Source organism: Pleurodeles waltl, chromosome 5 (assembly GCF_031143425.1).
Source record: "Pleurodeles waltl isolate 20211129_DDA chromosome 5, aPleWal1.hap1.20221129, whole genome shotgun sequence".
NCBI lineage: Eukaryota > Metazoa > Chordata > Amphibia > Caudata > Salamandridae > Pleurodeles > Pleurodeles waltl.
In genome coordinates, this window is record NC_090444.1 from 648,977,960 (window position 1) to 649,001,800 (window position 23,841).

The 23,841-nt window shown below is 38.7% G+C and overlaps 1 protein-coding gene across 5 annotated transcripts in view; it reads left to right on the forward strand.

Moving 5' to 3' along the window:
- AK9 (adenylate kinase 9) overlaps positions 1-23,841 on the forward strand; it is an 824,487-nt gene that overhangs the window by 104,447 nt on the left and 696,199 nt on the right. For all 5 annotated transcript variants that reach the window (XM_069234515.1, XM_069234516.1, XM_069234517.1 and 2 more), the window contains exons 7-8: positions 7,550-7,726; positions 13,003-13,125. In XM_069234515.1, coding sequence (XP_069090616.1) covers positions 7,550-7,726; positions 13,003-13,125 — 300 coding nt within the window. The remainder of the gene's footprint in view (positions 1-7,549; positions 7,727-13,002; positions 13,126-23,841) is intronic.

Here is a 23,841-nt window from a genome sequence, read left to right on the forward strand (position 1 = left end):
TTTTACGTCCCACCACTGCCACTGTCACCAGTCACCACTGGTCCACGGGTACCCCATCAGGCCCCAGGGCCTTGCGCATGGAGCTGTCATGAACAGCTTCAGTCACCTGCTCCACTGAGAATTCTGTGCCCAGTAGGTAATTGGGCATGCAGAAATCAGTCTCCCCACTAACTTGCTTGAAATTACCCATATCACTAATATCACAAATGCGATTAGTCAGTTTTTTAAATAAATGGTTTTTAAAGGTGTGCCAAAACAGACTGGTGTTTCTGGACCTACAGGAAGTAACTAAAGTACTCCAGACCTCCTCCCTAAGCTCTGCCTTCCTTCTACTGATGGCTCATTTATAGGTTCTTCAGCAAGAAGCAACCTCAGCCGAAACCCATGGGGTAGCCCTAAAGACACGCTGCAGACAATGGGTTGCCTCCCCACAGACCTTATCAAACCAGGATTCTGTGACTGGCTTTGTAAGAGTAATCAACTTCATAAGGTATTTTTTTAATAGTGTGACCTAAGGTATCAAAAGCAACTATACTACTTGGAAAATCTTAGGTCAAACACAATCATTCATAGAGCGTACCCAGGTGCTTGGCACAAAGCCTGCGCTGCACGTCATTCAGGTTGGTGGAGTTCCATGGCAACATGAGCCAATCACTACTCGGGGAAAAATGTGTTCTTCTACAGCACTGACTGACGGACAAGGCTGCAGGCAGGCCAAAGTGACAGAAAGAGGATTGTGGTTCCTAAAGATGCTAGGCATTACCATGCCATCCCCTAAAAATCCAGGAATGTTTCTCCTTACAAAAATGTAGTTGTGGTGAACGAGTCTGCCCCTCCCATAAAAGTAAGTGTTGAGAGACCGGGGCAATCCTTTCAATCACATTGCACAAATCATATCTAGACAGGTAAGGGGATAGCATCAAGCCTCTGCAGTCACTTGTATGGATAAGTAAAGCCATAGTGGATGTATTGAAGATAAAAGATTCTGAGCCAAAAGAGCAAACTAACGCCAATTTTGCATTGAAGTCCCCAGCAAGAACAATGTTGATGCCACAGTCATGCTGAAGATGACTAATTTCTAGGCTGCAGGTAAAATGAAAAAAAGAGACAAAGTTGTGATTTGTCTTAATAGAAAAGATATCACTATAAAAGTCTATAAGAACAAAACTGTAAGACTTGGGCCTCTTGACCTGGAATGCTTGAATTAACTTACTGTTGGTGGGAATTGGCAAGATGATACAGTCAAGGGAGGTTTTGAAACCAAAGTGCAAAGCCCTGCACGCACCTTTCCCATGGCAGAGGAAATGGCAGGAACGAAATTACAAATTATCTCATCACTTAATAAATCCCTTGTTGCCATAAATTGAGATAAAGGCCTCCAGTTCTTCACTTGAATTTTAGCGGCGAGACTGGCTATGTTCCAGGTCACCAACTTATCCTTATGTGTGGAACCTGACAACAACAATGTGGGGGTCGGATCAGAATCCACTACCTGGTTCAAAACAGATACAAGTGACAGCTTACTTGACTTGCCTTGTCAAGGTCCTCAACACCAGTGCAACAATCAACACCACAGTCAACATAGTCAACATCAGGCATGGGGGAGATGAACGATGGAGTGAATAAGTGCTGGTCAAGCACTGGTCAAGCACAAATCAAGAGCCAAGCCAACAGAAGGGACCCTGCCTGGCCTCCTTCAGGCCTGTGCCATGGGGCACCCCTCCTCTTGCAAACTTCTTGCGCAAGCTCCTTAATGACTGCTGGAGGATGTAGTCCCTCCACAGCAGCAGCGCCATTACTGATGACACCTGTGCCGTGGGACACATGGCACTTAAATACACAAACAATAGCTGGTGGCCCCTCTTCCTGCAAACTCCTTCTGTAGTCTCCTTGATGGCTGCTGGAGGGATGTAGTCCCTACCCAGCAGAAGCGCCATTACTAACAACGACCCATGCCAATTAACATTACAGAGGATCAGGAATATGAAGGCCCAGAAAAGCATTAGTGACTACACAGATTTTCAAATGAATAAGTCTTTGGAAACTTATCAAAGGATCAACACACCATCGTTGATCAACCCCAAATTAGGCTTGTCACTAATTGTTTTCATTGTTCCAAACTCACATAAACCTCGAATGGAAAATATAATCTTGCAACTAGCAATTTGCTCATGGAATATTGCTAATCTAGATAGACAATTTCTGGCACTGGATAACAATGTAAGTAGATATTTAAATAATTATCATGTGATCTGTTTTCAGGAATCATGGAAAACCACTCCTTTCAGCGACCAAATTTCACCAGGCATGAAGTATTTGCTACAAATAATCCTTTAGGCTGACTGAGTGGAGGTCTTATAACCCTAATCAGCAATAAAATAATAACAAAATCTTCAACAGCTGGCAAAAATTTTAAAAATATTCTGATTGTTCTGTTGGAGGTCTGCCTCTTGCAAAAAATATTATAATAAATATACACTCCCTGATTAACCCTCCCCCCCTCCAGTTTATTAAGAACTAAGGCAAAGTACCTGTCTATCTTGGATCACCAGGAATGCTTTCTTGAGTTTCATGCTCAATATGTGATTGTATAAACAGAAGACTTTAATCAATACTTATTTCCCATCAATGTAAGTCACCAACCAGAAGATTCACCTGATCTGTTATTTTCATATTCATCCTCCTCTCACATTGGCAACAAAAACCCCTAAAAAAGCATGTGCACAAATGAATAATTACACATTTAACTTTCTATCAGAACCTGGGTATTGTTCTTTCAATGGAAGATTTATGACCGATCAACCAGCCAAGATTACGTTTCAGTCAGCAATAGGAACTAGCATCCTTGGCTATACATTCGTCCATTACACCAAATTCAGCTTATGCTAAAAGTTTGAGGTCCAGATGCGGCAGGACAGTTATCACAACCCTCAAGCAATATTGCTTAATCTTAAACCAGTGTGTTCTGAAACAACTCCATACTCAAATATTGGTTCACTTACCATAATAAATTGTAAATTTAAATGGACCCCTGGTTTTATGCATAAATTACAGAATCTTTGTTAACTAGATTCCATCAAGAATTTGTTAGATGGTTAATTCCCTGCAGCAGTTGAAAAGGACTGGATTTCAAATTGGGATCAAAGACCAACTTCAATATTGTGTTACTTGACAACAGATTTAATATGGGTAATTTAGAGCAATATTATCGCTCTCCTAAAGAAACAAATCCTATAATAACTATGCAACTAAACTCTAAGGAAAAGAATTAATATCCCTGATTAAAAAAAAAATCCATATTCCACTCACCGTAACCTTTTGATCAAATCAGTCAAACTAAAAATGAGTACAGGATGAGAGACACAGTAAAGCAAAATTAAGAAGCTTGGATAGAATTGGTAATGCCTATAAAACAAGGAACCTTAAGCCATTCTGGAGATTAATTAGCCAAAGGGTTAGGCTCATATAGAACCGCCAATTATTGTTTTGTTATTAATATACCTGGGTATCCCACATTAATGCATTATACTCATGTTCTAGAAATTCCTCAGCTTTAAGTTCAAATTAGTGAAGCACATTGCCCCAGATCACTAAAGAAAAAATTAAGTTAATGAAATCATCAAGCTCATCAAGAACCCTAGGCCCGAATGGCCTGCCTGTGTATGTTATAGAAGCGGATCCTTGTTTATGGAGCCCTTAATTATATAATCTTTTTTCAAATGTTCTCTCACAAGCTCTGATACCTGAGTCATGGAAAGGTTCAATTATGCACCCTATTTATAAAACAAAGGGCAAAATGTGTATCACAGAATTGCTTATAGCATTATTAGATAGCTTCCCTTCACCATTTGCTAAATATTTACTATGTATTCTAACATCCTGGGCAAACGATAACCAGCTAATACTGATTACTCAAATCGTTTTTTTCATGCAGGCTGTTCTACCTTAGTCAACATTGTGGCATTGACCATACTTGCAAAAAGGCTATTCAGAGGAATTCAACTCTTTACTCCTGCTTCATCAATTACAGTTCTGCCTTTGATAAATTTAACCAACAATGGCTTTGGCATAAATTAATAACCTGGGGTATTGACCCATCCTTATTTCATTTTATATTAGAGCTATGCAAAGATAACTGGGTAAGAATCAAACTAACTCCTAACACACTATCAACAAAAATGTTAGCTTTAAATGGCCTAAAACAAGGATCCATTTTGACACCCCTGCTGTTCATTTTATACATTTCTGATCTAACTTGCTTGGAGGATCGGGATGGCTTCTCACGGAAGCTCAGCAACCAGTGCATTGCTCTCCTGGCCTACTAAGATGACATAGTGATTTGTTCCTTAACTCCAACAGGGCTGAAACATAAATTCAAAACCTAAAGTGGTTACATATGGGAGGAACGTAAAATCCATAATTTGGTATTTCGGGAAGGCAACAATCCAGCAAGTTGATAAATATGTTTACTTGGGAGTTACCATCAACAGCAAACTCTCCTGGCTAGAACATATACATTCCAAGAAGTATAAAACAATAAAAGTCTGGAAAACTATCAGCAGGTTTGCCAACCCCTATGGAGGAAGAGCAATTACCGAGTTGGTCACAGCAATAATGACCAAAATACCATTGCTACTATATGCCTCACCAGTATTTAACTATAAGACATTAAATTAACTTGAAAAATGTATGTCTAGCCTAAAGGAACTCCTCAATCTGAGTAGCCACTCCAAAACTTATGTTAGAATTAGAGCTCATCCCGTTGGCTGGCTTCTATAATGCTTCAATGATAAATTATATGTGACTGTAATATCGCAAATTATTTAACAGTAAAAGGGATCATCTAGAAGGACCTGCAGTGTAACAACTGCAAAAATTCTGACTTGAAGTTGGACAGTATTAGGGCAGTGATCACGCAACACAATCTTCCAGACCTAATCTCTCTTTCAAGCCTACCGCACCTATTAAAAGTTACTTTTAAGCAGAACTACTGAGGGGAAGATGTACACTCTCTTTCGAATTATCATCATAGCGACTTAACATTTAATTCTTACTCCGTCCGAAGACAACCATATCTTAATTTTAACCTTGGGACAACTAAGAAAAATATTTAAGATTCAGGCTTTCATATAGTTCTTTGCATCAATTCGAAGGGACTTGAACCGTTGCCTTGTGTGTGGGTTCCATGTTGTTTATGCAGTTTTAGGTCATATACTATAGAACTTATTATTTCTATCTACCCCAATCTACTAGGTCCGCGCAACCAATATCTTAATAGATTTTTTAAATAGGCAACTAATCGATCCACCAGAGAAAAAATCAACTATTGTTTTAACAACCAATCTCCATCTTTTATTAGTGCTCGAATGAGATTTTTAGATCTTGATTACAGCAGCCTAGCTTTTTAATTATGTTTTTATCTGACATTTCTTTTCAGAATACTTTATTGATGATTATGATGCACTGCTATAATTTGTACCAAAAGAATGGAAGCAACATGTATTTTGTTTCTATTAACTTTTATTTTTAGAAGCAGTCAGTTTTTTGTAAAATGATTTCACAACTACAATAAACCCACATACTTACCAACTTATCTTCTCTGGGTCATAGATAATTGTGAATAGTGGGTTGTATGAAGGGGTAAGGATATGGGGTTGGGAGAATGGGAGAGGGAAGGAGAGGACATTTCTTGTTTTTGTTTTGGCACTTGAAAGTACGTTGATTGGGGCTAAGGAACAAGGGTGTGTTTTTTCAGCTATAAAAAGCAGGCGTGTACTTGTCGTTCAGAAGAAATACATCCAGTGGTATAGGGAAATTAACATTTCAAGTGATCAACTCACAAGGACACCATATACAGTAAATGGTATTCTGTTTTGGGTGTGTTTGCAACTTGAGGTACCAAACATAGGAAAAAACAAGACTAGGAGCGGTCAACGCAGAAGCAGGATGCAAGGTTGCCAGTGCTCCTGATCATTTTGTATGAATAGATCACAATGAAAATGTTATCAGAATTCAGGTCATTAACCCAATTTTGAAAAGACTGAGAGAAGGAGACGTTCTGAAAAGAATGAATAGATCAATGCAAATACAGGAATTTAATTGTATCAAAAGAATGTGAACTTTTAATTAATCTATCAATATTCACATGGATGCTTACCAAATGTTTCTGCCCGAGTTCCACTTAGGAAGGACTGAATATCATTGTGGAATGTGGCCCATGATGATTGTCTGATCTTCTGATGTACATATTGATGCCCCTTATTTGATTGCCAATGACACATGTATTTAATGCTATGATGTTTATACATCATTCTAAAAGCCCAGGCCATATTTATCACTTTATGAGCACCAGATTTTCAAATCTGTTAACTGGTACTAGATAGTTTAATTACAATAGCCACTAATATCACCAGTGGGTATTGCTCATAATTTTATTTTTCAACTTTACCTAAGTAGTGAGTCTTTCTTCTTTAATTGGGTGCTTTCCCCTGTTGCACAGTTCGTCAGTTTGTCATTTGCCATAACCAGACTTTTTTGGGAAGATTAAGTTATTGTCTTTAACCAAATGTTTGAAATTTCTACCTTTTTACCCCCATCCCACCATCCTTTGTCCCCAGCCATTTGTTGGCCCACATGCACACTCTACAGCATGTCAGCATTGTTGCCTTTGGCTGTTTGGCACTGTCACTCCCTTAATGGTTTCTGCTCACTGACAGTTTGTACTGTCCAGCTGTGGTGTCCTGATTGTTTCAGTTGCCCCTGACTTTAATCCTTATTACTTGCACATTACTGCAAGACTTTGGTAGCCCTTGCTGGGAATAGCAATATTTTATCAGTGCAGTAAATTAATTATTTTTCCTAACAGCAAATGTTTACTGAGTCCCATACACACATTTTGCCCTACCACTGTAGATATGTATTGTGTCTTTCAAGTTCAATGGTTGCTCTCACCTAGGACTTTGTAAATGGTAGCATACCAAAGCAACCGATTATTTGGTGTTCCCTTTTGCACCTTCATGTACAGTATAGTATGTTTTTGTATGCTGCTACAACAGACATTTCTCTCCCCGCTAAATTCATGGTCCTAAATTTTACTTACAAACATCTATGCGCTCCAGTTCCTTATTGTCATGATAATGAACTTGCAAATTTATTAGGTTGAAACAACATTGAAACAGATACAAGCAGACTAAGGATGTTTCACTTTGTAGTGAACATTTTCTTGTGTACTCTAGTTTGTAGAAAAGTCTCTGATTGTTACTGCATGGTCGATTATATACGTTTTGCACAGTTTGATCACTTCTGCCTACATACATTATATTTAACCAAAGTTCCTTCTTTGGCATACTGGGTTGCTCCTGCTTTTCTTTACCCACATTTCAGTTCTAAGGCATTTAATAAATTCCCACTTTTTCTACATTTTTCCCATGTTTCAGTTTCTATTGGCTTACAGTGAAATCTTACAAAAGTACATATGCAATTTTCATAGGAATGCAATTAACAATATTTAGAATTTCTTGATGCATGATTCTTATTGTTATCCAACTAGTGCCCCGACTATGATTTAAACCAAAGACTTTCAGGGCTGAAACAGGACCCTGCAACAGGTCACGTTTATCAGCGAGAACAATGGGACCCTATCATTCTAGAGCAAAATAAGAAAAAAAAGAAGCAGGGAACAGAGGACCAAGCAGAAGAAGAGGAGGAAGAACAAGAGGAAGAAGAGGTAATTAGAAACAAAGTGTGTATGTGTGTGAGAGAAAAAGAGTACTTGGGGTTGATTATGCTAATTAATATCAAGTATATTAGACTGTACAAAAATTATACCAGAAATAGCATTTCCTTATCTAAAATAAAGGATAAAACCTATTTTCTCTGAAAGGACTCCCATCCCCACCAGGGATTTTTAAACTCCTAATACTATTCCAGAGATCAAGCTGGATCCAGACTCTTTTCTTTTCTTTTTTCTCAAATGGGAGCAATTTTATGTTTTCTTTATTTACACCATCCTCACCTGTTAAATTCTGTTGGATTTTCACTGACAAGAAATATATGTAACCCAGCTTCGCAGTAATTAATGATGGCTATTGGAAAGGCCTAAACTATAACTAGAACATCACATAGCTTATCTGAGTTGGTTCAGAAGTAATAATTTCTGCTTGGACAGTATCATATCCAGTGTCCTTATTGGGAACAATCTCCAAAGTGACCTGAAATTCAAATGTTTGCTCCCTCCAGAAAAAGATGCCTGTCGTGAAAAACAGAAACTAAAATTTTATTTTTTCATCATGAAGTAATCACCGGTTAACTTTAGTAGCTAAATGCTCTCAAATATTGGTTGCTTGAAATGTTCTACTGAATTAACTTGGCTCCAAGTTTAGACATTCCTTTTGATGCTTGGTTATTGGGTTATAATTTAGCACACATAGAATAATTTTCATTCCTACAATGCTTGTTTGATTCCTCACTTACCAAAAGCTCGTGAAGACCCTTCCTTTTCCCCTGTCATAGATCTTTAAAAGCACCACCAATGGTCTTTGCCTTTGATTGGAGAATCCATAGGTTGATCCTTTCAGTTCACCCAAACTGTTAAACAATATAGCAAAAGGTGGGGCTTAAATATTTCAGCAATTGAAAATCAATAACGTGTGAGCAATTTGAGAAAGCCGGTTCTTTACTGCAATGGTCCTTAGTTCATACATTTGAATTAAATATTTGAGGTTATTTGAATCCTTGAGTTTCCCCAGCCAGTGATGTGTGGTCACACCCCTTCCATTGACAGCATAGATCCTCGGATGTCTGAGGTCAAAATCTAGTTCTACCATACCTTGAAATACATTTTCATTTGGAGAGCTCTTTGTGCAATATGGACTGACTGATGTAAAAAGGACTGAAAATGCCCAGAGAAAAAATCTGCCTCAAGGTCAAATTGCACAGAACATTTTAGGGGGTTGTGTCTTGACCAGAATTTGGAGGGGCTTAGATACCATGGGAAAAATGAAGAAAGAAAAGAGCCAATTATGCTAGATTAACAATCAACTGCAACTTTTTAAAGTCAGAAATAGAAATATTGTTCACTTAATTAGAAAAAATGTGATTGGCTGTTAAAAAAATAAATACGATTTTCAAATCTTTTTCAATCCATCCATACCATCAATACACCTTTGGGATGAGCAGCTTTAGTAGCCTCCCACTAACAAAGTCGGATATATATATATTTGTTTAGCTGTCTAAGAAATACAAAGGTTATGCTTGGTTGATACTACAAGATAAGGATACACATATTTACAATTCTTAATGAAACACATATTGGCAGCTAAAGGGTAGGCTGAACTTCTCTGAAATACGTTCTCTGTGCAGAGGTGTCACACAGATGGCCAGTGGTTCAAGATGTTAAAGTACATACGAGGGTAATTGAAGGCCTTTGATGCCCCTGTTAAGTTCCAGGCAGACACATACAGTTTCCAGCTAAATCTGTGCCGTAGTAAGACCCATAGGTTACGCCTGTCTGTTTGAGGGTGGGTGATCCTGCCTCTGCACCTACAGGGAGCTAGGTATATTGTCAGAGTGGAATCTTGCTGGAGTGGATAGAGATGTTTATTGCTACTTTGTGACTCAAACATCTCTGCCTAAAGTATATCTAACTAACTTTGGACCTGTTTAGTTTAAACCTCTTTACTAGGCTATTCACGAAAGAAGCAGGAAGGTTGTAAATGTGAAAGAGGCACATTTACATGAATCCTGGCACAAACATTTTCTGAGAGTATCCTGCACCTTATGCATCTCATGGGTGTTAGAAGGGTCCTTCCTTTTCTACCAGGAGGCAGAGACCACCTCTGTGATCCCCAGGGGTTACAAATATTCCCCAGTTTAGTCTGTATTATCTCCCTGGACCCAACTATCTTACTGCTCACGGTGCAGAGCATGTAGTCCATCAATATTTTAGTGCTTCAGATTATGAATTTTATTATTCTTCTCTCTTGCTAGGTTTAGGGCAGAGTAAGGTACCCTAATGTGCTTGTCTGTGCTAATATCTTCAAGAATCACCATTTATTTACAGACATTGTTACAAGAAAGCATGTAAAGATAGCTCAAACATTCTACAATGTTATCATGCAAATTGATTAATTGCAGAAGGCCACTGATGGCACAGCTCTAGAATAGGCCATCCTATAAATTGTTTCCAAGAATGTCATGAATCTACAAACAGATAGATCCACCTTGTGGGGTGGTCTGGAAAGCTGAACCCTGATTTGGAAGGAAAGTGCACTTCCACCATTGCATGCGAATGTGTACCTTTCAGAGTATGTGCTGTTAAAATGCCTTCTTTTGCAGTATCCACATGTTCTCATCCTCATACTGTACTATTGAGAGGCAGGACTATATGGGCTTTAGGAGGATTTGAAAATCATTAGAATGTAATATTTGTATAGACTATAGTGTTCTGTTACAGTAAGATTAGTTTCAGTGCTGACTGTATGAAGTTTCTGTCATTAGTGAAATTGATTTTCATGCAGCTTTAGTAAAAAAGAAACAAAAAAGTGATGGGTGGAATGCTTGAATTAGTCTCAGCCACTAGTGATCAAAGTTCCCTCTAAACTGCGCGCCCGAGCGTGCACCCACACATAGGTTTCCTTCCGCGCACATACCTACAATCAGCACGCACTACAAAGGATTCAATTAAGTACTTAATTTGATCCTTTGAAGTGCCGCTGATGTTGAAGCTGCACTACTAAATGCATTTTTAAAGACGGTGTGTTTGTCTTTACAAATGCTAATGGAGGCTTGTCATGAAGGAGCAGGAAAGATTTACCAAAGCTTTCACTGCAGCCTCAGGCCAGTCTGCCATGTCCCTCTGCTCACCCCCAGAGAACAACAAGGCGAAATGTGGCGATTTCATCAGCCACTCAGTTTCTTTTTGTAGTATCTGCCTGGGCCTCAGGTTTATGTTTTCTTTTTGGACTGGAGGGTGTGTAAGCTGCGAGTTCATTGTGCACCAGTTTTGTGACAATACAGACTAGCATTACATGCTACCTGTATGCGAGTTTCCACATTCTCCCTTGTGACAATATAAACTCAGACACACAAGATTTCAGAGTTTCTTAATTTGAGGAGGCAGAGCAGTCTTGTGTGTGTGTGTGTGCGTGTGCGTGTAATGCTACTGCATCAAGTTAAAGGTTGATGATTAGCCTCTCCCACAGCAGGTGCTTCGAATGATAGTAACAAATCGCACAGAACATTTTAGGGGGTTGTGTCTTGACCAGAATTTGGAGGGGCTTAGATACCATGGGAAAAATGAAGAAAGAAAAGAGCCAATTATGCTAGATTAACAATCAACTGCAACTTTTTAAAGTCAGAAATAGAAATATTGTTCACTTAATTAGAAAAAATGTGATTGGCTGTTAAAAAAATAAATACGATTTTCAAATCTTTTTCAATCCATCCATACCATTTTATATGACCACAAAAGTCCATTTTCATGACCTTATTCATCAAACAATATTCTTTATTGAGTAGCATTTTGTTATTAATTAAAAATACATCACATTTATTTTTTCCTTTAAATGCACATAAGTGAGCAGTTTTCTTGCTTTGGTTATTGTATTACATTAACTGTCATTTTGTATTTTATTTGTACATTTTTTATAATGATTTTATTACATTGTTCAAGTTGAACACTGTTAGCCACATATAATTTGAATACTGTTTGATCAAAGAAGGCAACTCCTCAATCTCTTAACATGTTTCTATTAAATGCACCTTTGCTACAAGGAAAACCAGACTCCGCAATTAAGGATTTTCTGTTTTGATCATTTTTGTCAACTGCACATGTGCAGAGCTCCGATATTCATTTAAGTTGCAATTTGTAAATAATAAATGGCTCTGCTGATGCATAGCCAACCCTTATAACATTGAGGGAGTTTAACCTGATGCCCTCATATGGGCTCCTTGTGAATTCTAGAGGCAGTAGATACAACTGTGGCAAAAGATGGTTTCACAATATCACTCTATTCCCTGATTAAAGTATATGAAGCCGCCTAATGCTGCTAGCCTTCCTAAAGTGGCAATTCTCCTTTAAAGCTAGCAACTTAGCTCATTATATGGTGCCACTATAAAATTCAATAAAACGATTAATTCACAAATAATAATTAACTAAGCATTTAAATTCTAACCCTATATCCCTGTAAACCAAGCATCCCATAGTTACAGTATTGGTAAAATAAATCGGTATTTCATATTTTACATAATTAAAATTCTATGTATGCTTAAAGCATAATAATAAATTATTAAATAATTATTCCTTAACTTCCCACCCTAGGCCCCTACAAACCAAGCAGCCATCAACTAAAATATAGGTAAAATAAATACGTATTCCATATATTATGTACTTGAAATCAATTAAATAATTATTTAACAAGTAATTATTAATTATTACTTAATTAGCTTCCCACACCATACCCAACAAACTTAATAGCCCGCAAATAAAATATAACAAAAATAAATCAATATTACATAATTTACATAAGTATCAATCATATAATTAAATAAAATGTATTAAATAATGAATAGTAATTACACATTAACTTCCCATCCTATCTCCCAATAAACCCAACAACCCACTTCAAAATGACAAGTATGAATTACTATAAAAAATAAATAAAAACTTCTAAATCATTTAAAATTACAAGGTCTATTAAAAAAACAAACCTTTATATAAACAATAGTAACGCATAAAATTAGTACATCAACTAAAACACATTCAAATAATTTAAAAATATGTTTAACCACTGTATTATTGATAATGATATTATTTCAAATGGTATCACTTACCTCAAAAAACAATATTCTTGTCAACCATGTTTGTGTGTCACGATATTTGTGTATCACAATACTTATTTTCCAAGATTTCTGCCTGTTGATATTTTAGAATCAATATTTTGTCCAAACATCTGTTGTATATCACTTCCTATCACTTACAATGTTGGTTTTCTTTCAATTCAGGGAGAAGATACAGCTGTTTCAAAAGAAATTTTGGAAAATTTAGTGAGACGACCTGAAGATTTTCCTGAAAATATAGATTCAAAAGTTAAGCTGTACAAGAACACCGTGCTGCGTCCTTTGGAGGTAAATTGTATACTTGAACAGGACTGTACATTTTAGATGCTGTGGTCCTAACTTTTAGCAGCGTCTTGTAGGCTGTACTACAAAAAGCATAAAAGCTTTTGATTGTCATACGTTCTAGTTTAACCATGAGTGTTGTGCATTTGAATCACCTGTTCAGGATTGTAGCAATTTCTGTACAGTATTTCTGTGTAGTGTTGTGTATGGATCAGAGGAAAATGTTACATTTTACATAGTTTGAAAATATGACTTTGCTCATAATTATGTTCTTCAATCATTTTGTGTGCCAGATTCTTAGAAGTTTGTTTCTGTTACTTTACCTTAATGTGTTTGGTGTTTTTCTTTTCCTTAATGCTTCTACAGTTGTCAACGCTGTCTCAAATGATCCAATTTCTTAATTATCTTTCATTGTTTGATTAAAACAGATGTTATTGCAATGCAGGGTATTTGAAAGACCATTCTGAAATTTCATAAAGATACAGGGAGTGCAGAATTATTAGGCAAGTTGTATTTTTGAGGATTAATTTTATTATTGAACAACAACCATGTTCTCAATGAACCCAAAAAACTCATTAATATCAAAGCTGAAATTTTTGGAAGTAGTTTTTAGTTTGTTTTTAGTTTTAGCTATGTTAGGGGGATATCTGTGTGTGCAGGTGACTATTACTGTGCATAATTATTAGGCAACTTAACAAAACAAAAAAATATACCCATTCCAATTATTTATTATTACCAGTGAAACCAATATAACATCTCAACATTCACAAATATACATTTCTGACATTCAAAAACAAAACAAAAACAAATCAGTGACCAATATAGCCACCTTTCTTTGCAAGGACACTCAAAAGCCTGCCATCCATGGATTCTGTCAGTGTTTTGATCTGTTCACCATCAACATTGCGTGCAGCAGCAACCACAGCCTCCCAGACACTGTTCAGAGAGGTGTACTGTTTTCCCTCCTTGTAAATCTCACATTTGATGATGGACCACAGGTTCTCAATGGGGTTCAGATCAGGTGAACAAGGAGGCCATGTCATTAGATTTCCTTCTTTTATACCCTTTCTTGCCAGCCACGCTGTGGAGTACTTGGACGCGTGTGATGGAGCATTGTCCTGCATGAAAATCATGTTTTTCTTGAAGGATGCAGACTTCTTCCTGTACCACTGCTTGAAGAAGGTGTCTTCCAGGAACTGGCAGTAGGACTGGGAGTTGAGCTTGACTCCATCCTCAACCCGAAAAGGCCCCACAAGCTCAACTTTGATGATACCAGCCCAAACCAGTACTCCACCTCCACCTTGCTGGCGTCTGAGTCGGACTGGAGCTCTCTGCCCTTTACCAATCCAGCCACGGGCCCATCCATCTGGCCCATCAAGACTCACTCTCATTTCATCAGTCCATAAAACCTTAGGAAAATCAGTCTTGAGATATTTCTTGGCCCAGTCTTGACGTTTCAGCTTGTGTGTCTTGTTCAGTGGTGGTCGTCTTTCAGCCTTTCTTACCTTGGCCATGTCTCTGAGTATTGCACACCTTGTGCTTTTGGGCACTCCAGTGATGTTGCAGCTCTGAAATATGGCCAAACTGGTGGCAAGTGGCATCGTGGCAGCTGCACGCTTGACTTTTCTCAGTTCATGGGCAGTTAATTTGCGCCTTGGTTTTTCCACACGCTTCTTGCGACCCTGTTGACTATTTTGAATGAAACGCTTGATTGTTCGATGATCACGCTTCAGAAGCTTTGCAATTTTAAGAGTGCTGCATCCCTCTGCAAGATATCTCACTATTTTTGACTTTTCTGAGCCTGTCAAGTCCTTCTTTTGACCCATTTTGCCAAAGGAAAGGAAGTTGCCTAATAATTATGCACACCTGATATAGGGTGTTGATGTCATTAGACCACACCCCTTCTCATTACAGGGATGCACATCACCTAATATGCTTAATTGGTAGTAGGCTTTCGAGCCTATACAGCTTGGAGTAAGACAACATGCATAAAGAGGATGATGTGGTCAAAATACTAATTTGCCTAATAATTCTGCACTCCCTGTATTCCATTGTATTCATTAACCTACACTGGGGTTTATGTTTTGGAACTCTTCAGTACTATTAGTTGTACCTTAGGACCAGTGACATTTGTAAAAAAGAAAGAGCAAGTTGATTATCTGTACCAGTATCAGATCATGTGGCACTTGTGAATGTCACTTAGAAAAGTGAGATTCCCTGATTAAAAGTAAACCAATATTTAACCCTTTTTTTTTTTTTTTACAGAAGTGTTTCATCAGGTAGATATAGAGCTGTAGACTGTTCATTCTTGTCTCAATGAACTTTACGAGTGACTCCAGTGGTTTTTCCACCAGTCCTGAATCTAATTAGCCAGGTGCAATGGTGGTGGAGTATGGAGGAAATATTGCCAACTTAAGCACACCATAATGTTTAATATCTATGCAGAAGCCATAATGTGAGTGAGTCTGGGTTGTTGTGAGAAGTGTGTTTTTTTAGTCCTGTAGAAAATGGGTGCTGTTTAATTTTCATTTATGCAGAGGTTCCTCAGAAAGCAGAGGTTATTGTCCTTGGCTCATCTGCATTACCATGACATATTAAAAGATGAGCAAATTAATGCAGAGCAATACATTGAGCAACTTCTAAATAAACAGGCTCTTTAGACACAAAGGGACAAGACACTTCTCTCAAGCATCTATAAAAAATCACATGACCTCTAATCAAATTCTAATGTGTGCTTCTTGTAAAGGTTCCAAAGCACCGTCACCCAAGACTAGGCTTGAGTTAAATGAGTAGTTGCTCATGTAAAACTGACAATATCTTAGGGGTATCTTAATAATGACCTTTTCCACATATAAAGTGGTAAGGGAAGCATTAAGAGAAAACGTTTCTGTTTTTTTTTTTTTTTTACATTAAAATTATAGACATCAATACACCTTTGGGATGAGCAGCTTTAGTAGCCTCCCACTAACAAAGTCGGATATATATATATTTGTTTAGCTGTCTAAGAAATACAAAGGTTATGCTTGGTTGATACTACAAGATAAGGATACACATATTTACAATTCTTAATGAAACACATATTGGCAGCTAAAGGGTAGGCTGAACTTCTCTGAAATACGTTCTCTGTGCAGAGGTGTCACACAGATGGCCAGTGGTTCAAGATGTTAAAGTACATATGAGGGTAATTGAAGGCCTTTGATGCCCCTGTTAAGTTCCAGGCAGACACATACAGTTTCCAGCTAAATCTGTGCCGTAGTAAGACCCATAGGTTACGCCTGTCTGTTTGAGGGTGGGTGATCCTGCCTCTGCACCTACAGGGAGCTAGGTATATTGTCAGAGTGGAATCTTGCTGGAGTGGATAGAGATGTTTATTGCTACTTTGTGACTCAAACATCTCTGCCTAAAGTATATCTAACTAACTTTGGACCTGTTTAGTTTAAACCTCTTTACTAGGCTATTCACGAAAGAAGCAGGAAGGTTGTAAATGTGAAAGAGGCACATTTACATGAATCCTGGCACAAACATTTTCTGAGAGTATCCTGCACCTTATGCATCTCATGGGTGTTAGAAGGGTCCTTCCTTTTCTACCAGGAGGCAGAGACCACCTCTGTGATCCCCAGGGGTTACAAATATTCCCCAGTTTAGTCTGTATTATCTCCCTGGACCCAACTATCTTACTGCTCACGGTGCAGAGCATGTAGTCCATCAATATTTTAGTGCTTCAGATTATGAATTTTATTATTCTTCTCTCTCGCTAGGTTTAGGGCAGAGTAAGGTACCCTAATGTGCTTGTCTGTGCTAATATCTTCAAGAATCACCATTTATTTACAGACATTGTTACAAGAAAGCATGTAAAGATAGCTCAAACATTCTACAATGTTATCATGCAAATTGATTAATTGCAGAAGGCCACTGATGGCACAGCTCTAGAATAGGCCATCCTATAAATTGTTTCCAAGAACGTCATGAATCTACAAACAGATAGATCCACCTTGTGGGGTGGTCTGGAAAGCTGAACCCTGATTTGGAAGGAAAGTGCACTTCCACCATTGCATGCGAATGTGTACCTTTCAGAGTATGTGCTGTTAAAATGCCTTCTTTTGCAGTATCCACATGTTCTCATCCTCATACTGTACTATTGAGAGGCAGGACTATATGGGCTTTAGGAGGATTTGAAAATCATTAGAATGTAATATTTGTATAGACTATAGTGTTCTGTTACAGTAAGATTAGTTTCAGTGCTGACTGTATGAAGTTTCTGTCATTAGTGAAATTGATTTTCATGCAGCTTTAGTAAAAAAGAAACAAAAAAGTGATGGGTGGAATGCTTGAATTAGTCTCAGCCACTAGTGATCAAAGTTCCCTCTAAACTGCGCGCCCGAGCGTGCACCCACACATAGGTTTCCTTCCGCGCACATACCTACAATCAGCGCGCACTACAAAGGATTCAATTAAGTACTTAATTTGATCCTTTGAAGTGCCGCTGATGTTGAAGCTGCACTACTAAATGCATTTTTAAAGACGGTGTGTTTGTCTTTACAAATGCTAATGGAGGCTTGTCATGAAGGAGCAGGAAAGATTTACTAAAGCTTTCACTGCAGCCTCAGGCCAGTCTGCCATGTCCCTCTGCTCACCCCCAGAGAACAACAAGGCGAAATGTGGCGATTTCATCAGCCACTCAGTTTCTTTTTGTAGTATCTGCCTGGGCCTCAGGTTTATGTTTTCTTTTTGGACTGGAGGGTGTGTAAGCTGCGAGTTCATTGTGCACCAGTTTTGTGACAATACAGACTAGCATTACATGCTACCTGTATGCGAGTTTCCACATTCTCCCTTGTGACAATATAAACTCAGACACACAAGATTTCAGAGTTTCTTAATTTGAGGAGGCAGAGCAGTCTTGTGTGTGTGTGCGCGTGTGCGTGTAATGCTACTGCATCAAGTTAAAGGTTGATGATTAGCCTCTCCCACAGCAGGTGCTTCGAATGATAGTAACAGAGTGCACTTTAACTGGTGACTGAAAATACATGCCCAGGGACTAGGTATCTGAAAGCAATGACTGAGAAAATGAGCTTGTCAGTAAGCAAATGAGAGTATGAAAAGGTTAGTTTGTTAGTGTAGAAGTGTTCGAGTGATTCATAAAATCAGTGAGTTAAAATAACGCATTCCACAGAAGTGTTGACGCAGTGTAACAAAGTGAATGTCTTAGCCAGACTGCCCCTACCTCAACCACGAAATAAGATGAAGCAGATTCTTCACAGAAGAATAACAAATAATTATCTAGAAATTACAGCTGATTAGTAATTATTTGATACCATCTTCGGACTGGGAACATTTGGTTAATATGTTAACAGAAAACTCCCTAGCCACCCTAAAAATGGAACACAAAAACGTGTCAAACTAAAACATAATGCAATAAAACTTAGATGTGTATAAAATTCACATACTTACAATTTGGGGGAAATTATGCAGAATTAATGCATAATTACACAAAATGCAAATTCAGCATTTGTGTAGACAACTATAATTTTGTACATATTTGTAATTTTATTGCAGTATACCTGATGGTTGCCTTGCAGGAAAGCTTATACTCAATATAGTTGGTCTCACTTGATTACGGTGACGAGCGAATGACAAATGCTAGGGACCTCATCCGTTCAATGGGAAGAGTTATTCAGGTGTCATAGGTCTGATCTGTCTCATATATGAAAAGTTCTGACAAAGACAGTAGGCATGTTTTTTTGTTTTTTTTTTCTATGAAACACCCGTTAACGTCAATAGGCCTTTACAGATAGATTGTTATTGCACCCTGTTAAAGCCTGCTGATGTATTTTGTTACTTGGAATCTCCCAGATTACAATTTTTAGGTAAGGAATTTGGTACTGATTACCCTTTTTAATAATCGTTAAGGGTTCAAGATTTGAACTGTAATACTTCCTGAAAGAATCTCTTCAAAACGCTGACAGGATACATTGTCTTCCAGGCTCCTGTCAAGAATAATCACTAAAAAAATAAGTACATATAAATGTAAGTCCAAAAAAATAAAGGGGAATTTGGCCATCTCTCTTCTCCTGCTGGTCTGTACAGGCATAATTTACACTCTCCTTCCAACCATGACAGCTTAAAGCATAAGCAACAGGTAAACCCACTTCAGTCCTTGGCTCTCTTGCCCTGTAAGTAACAGCATTTGTCTGATCAGATGAACACGTCCATCTGAAAATTAGTGCACTTCAATGCCAAAGCTGGTAGGCCAGTCTTTTAATTTTCAGTTTTTTACTTATAGGTGCCTTTTATTTATTTCCTTCTCCTCCTTTTTATTTTCATGTTTAAAGCATGCTACAGCCTAAAACAGTAGTCCTAACTGGCTACTTGCTTGACGCCCACTTCACCTGCAGTGTACTGAAACCTACATAGCAGCTGCATCTAAATTAGCTGACCATCGTGGAATGATATTATTCATACTTTATCATTGTCTTTAGTATTGCAGGATGTCCAGCACAGTTCTAACATGGAGTCAGCTGTAACTATACACAACTATGTACAATACCAAGCAAGATTTCCACCTTCTTTGTTTAATTGTGTTATTGCAAGCATACATGTGTGATCTTAAAACAATAGCATGTTTTCTTTTTTCTACTTTTGTTTTCATTTATCTTGCATGTGTGGGTGGATTGGTGTAAATGTTGTATTGTGGTTGTTCAAGTTGGTGAATGCAAGAATTAATAAGTTATTAGTGGGTGCACAAGTGCAAGGATGAGTGACAAGAGTGCATGTATGATGACCTATTCAGTGCCTAAACCAGTCAGTTACTAAGGAGTAACTTTAATTTTAAAGCCAGACCCATTGGATTGCCAGTACTTATTATCTACCTTTAAGTGGTTGTGATCAACATGCCTAGCTGCACATCTCATCACTTGGTTGTGCACACAAGAAAAGTGTGCACACAAACATTCTATTGCCGCACATCAGAAAGAATAATTAGAGGGAACATTGCTGGTGATTACTCCGCGCCACATTCCATCCCATAGTCTTTTTGCACCCTCTCTCACTCCAGGCAGGGAGCAACTATATGAAAACCCGTGTTGCCCTTGTCCCAGTAGAAACCGTCTAAACTGCAAGTGCCAAGTCACATCTCCTCTGCATGAGAATACAAGCAACCTAAACCAAATTTAGCCTGGTTGGGCCTCATCAGTGAGATGAGGCTTAGATTTTGTGTCAGTTAGGTTCTGTAAGAATGCATTAATGAAAACTGTGTCCAAAGTGGTTTGAATTGAGTCCTTGTGAGGAAAACTGACTGTAATCTCTCTTTCATTAAAGATAGACACGGAGGCCCTCATTACAACTTTGGCAGTCTTTTTACAATACCGCCAAAGCCGCAGGCGGCGAAAGACCAGCGGTGCTGGCAGTCTTAAGGCCGCCACTTTACGACTGCTGTCTGATTTCTGCCCGAAATCAGGCGGAAATCCGACAGCAGTTGTGCTGGCAGTCGGCAGGGAAGAGGTGGTTCCACCACTGGCACTGCCACGCCAAAAGGACACCGCATGCTGTATTACGACCTGTAATATGGCGTGGTGGTGAGCTGATGGCGGGGCGCCGCTGGCCGTGGAAGCACCGGGACCCATCCCCTCTTTGACAACCTCCTTTGCAGTCGAGGTAAGTGATCGTCTGACAGGGGAAGGCGTGGGGAGGGTGTGTGCGCGTGTGTGTGTGTGTGTGTGTGTGTGTGTGTGTGTGTGTGTGTGTGTGTGTGTGTGTGTCGTGAATGCAGGGGAGGTGGGTGCATGTATGCTGGTGGATGCGGATGGATGGGGTGAGTGCATGTGTGAGGTGCGGAAGGGGGTGAGTGAATGGGTCGATGCGGTGCTGAGGGGGGTGTAAATGGATGCATGCGGGTGAGGGAGGAAGGAGGGCGTGAATGTGGGTATGCACTGGAGGAGTGAGTAGGAGTGAATGCATGCATGTCAGTGGTGTTTGTATGTCCGGGTGAATGGGTATGTATGTTGCATTTGCGTGGGTGAGTGGGGGTGTGTTTGTGTGTAGAAGTGTGTGAGTGCATACGTGCAGTTATGTGGACATGTGTGCAAGCGTATCCTGGGGACAGGAATGCTTATTCCTGGCGCCAGGATGCAAGACTGCCAGCTTTTTCTGGCACTGCAACAGCCAGAAAAATGCTGGCGGTCTCCTGCATCGTATTACGGTATCCGCCGTGCTGGAGGTGCTCACCTCAGAACTGTGGAAAAGCAGCGGGACGGGCGGAATATCAGCGGTTTGGCTTCGGCCAAACCACCAAACTCATAATTTGGCAGTCTTCACCGCTGATGCCGCCACAACCCTGGCGGTCTTCCGACCGCTGGGGTTGTAATGAGGGCCTGAGTGTTATTCATCTCTAGTGGCGCTGCCGATCCTGTGTCATGATACTAATAAACATGACATTTGTGTTGTGAGAATCTCTGAATCTAGAGCTGTGTTTGTTCTTAAAGTCACAAAACCCACCAGACATAGCTACCAGGTAGGTAACATCAAGGATTTGTAGGCTTTATTTTTGTTCTTTATAAAGCTCTTAATTTGTCCCTTAAGTAAACATGACCAACCATTGGCTCACCATAAAAATGTGTTTATTTACTATAAAGACTGCAACCCATTAAACACATCAGAGTATGGTATTGCTTACCAAGACAGCAATTTAATCTATACAAAACCTAAATTGTTCTAATTAACATACTTTACCTTGGGTATAAGGCAGATGTAATTTCTGAATCAGTGTCTTAAACGACCAGAGAAGCACCATCTCTCCATAAAGTAGCCACTGATTACAAAACTGGCAACATACATTTTGGTTTTGTTTCCTCAAAGCAAAGCAAATCAAATTAGATCCATATCACGTTGCTTCAATAAAATCAATAAAAGCTTTTTCGAGAGCGGAAGCGGGGAGATTGACTAGGGACACACCCGTGTGGCAGGTCTGTTGATACCGGAACAAGATAGTTCTCTATATTGTAAAATTGGATTTTTTACATATTGAATTTTTTCTTTGCATAGCCCTGTAAGTACCTCAAAATACATGTTGGTTGTCTGTGTGAGGATCCTAATAAAGATTGAATTTATGAAAAAATGAACTGGATCCAATTGGATTTAATTTGCTATGAGAAAACACGTGAATACTATTTGCAATTCTCATAAATTAAGATGTTCATGCACCTCCAATAAGGTTGACATTTTTAGACTCAGACCGTGGGGTTTGATCTTGGAGGAAGTAGTGCTGGGCCTATTATCCCTTAACACTATTTTGTTATGTGGCATTTTTTTGTTTACAGCCCAATCCCCCGCATTTAATTAAATTGAGGGGTTGAAACCTCAGCAGGTGCTAAATGTATGTGGGGACCTCTGGGTGGGATGGGGAGTGAGGTGGGTGGGGTGGTGGAGTAGGGGAGGAAGCAGGAAAGATTTTTCTGGAAGGTGAAAGCTATGTATACTCTCCCAGTAAGGGAAAAATGAGAATGAGAATGAGACTAAGACATGCAGTATTTGTGGCTGGTGTTACCTGTTGAAAAAATCTAGTTAGGTTCTTCCACGCCAGGAAAATTCAGGTGTAGAAAAACTTAATAACTAATAATCAGGTGGAACAAAATTAAAACATGAAAGCATGCCTTGATTTCATTCCACCTGACTAGTAATAGGGCCCATGATGCCCAGGCTTATGTTTACCTTATACCATAAATGATATAAGGGAACTAGCAAAGGAACTGCACTGCTACAACCCAGAATAACCAGGTAGGTCTGATACTAAGATATTGGCATAATATTATCTGACCTACATACAGGCTCCAAAATAACATTTACCAAACCATTGCCCCATTTGCAGTTAATAATAGAAAATCAACATGCAATAGATAATATTTGTGTAAATGATATTCAGGACACTATATTTATATCAGACAATATTTCTGTACACAATATTCTGACATACAACTGTGTGAAGTGTTATTCCTTATCAGGGTCTTCTTATCTTGTTAACCTTTTGGAGTCTACATTGTCTTTTTTAAGACATACCTACAATCTAAGTTCATCAGATTTCAAATAACCTTATTTATAATTATAAGGCTGATATATCTGCCCAGCTCCTGCTAGAGCGCCCTGTCCTTAGTAAGTAAACTTACAAGGGGACGCGTATAGGTCGATGAACCTTTTGAATCGCATGGAGTATCCTAGTCATGCAGTGGTCACTGAACCAATAATCAACATCAATAGAACAAGATAAAATACTTAAGAAAACCACAAAGAAAACCACACTACTCAGAAATAACCACCACTCATGGAAAAGGTTAACAACTTTTATTCCCTATTGATTACAATTATAATCAATTGTTAATTATATCTTTATTAAACAAACTTTATTAGTTCATCAAATTAAACCACTTTCTCTAAGGAAATCACGAGCAACAATGCAAATCAAGTCAGTGAGTATCAGCATTAATGAAGCAATTCAACAAATCAATTTGTCACCGTCAACGTCTCCCCTGTCAGTCTGCCTAACAAAGATTAGCATCAGCATGTGGGGCTTCATGCGAAAACAATTTAGATAAAACCATTAATTTGGAAAAGTCTATCTAAAGAGAGAAAATCTAATCAGAAACAGCACAGTTGGCACCTAGAAGAAAAGGCACAAATTTGTCAGCTACATTTTCATAGCTACCTATCAAGGATGGATCAGCAACGAGTCAGTCT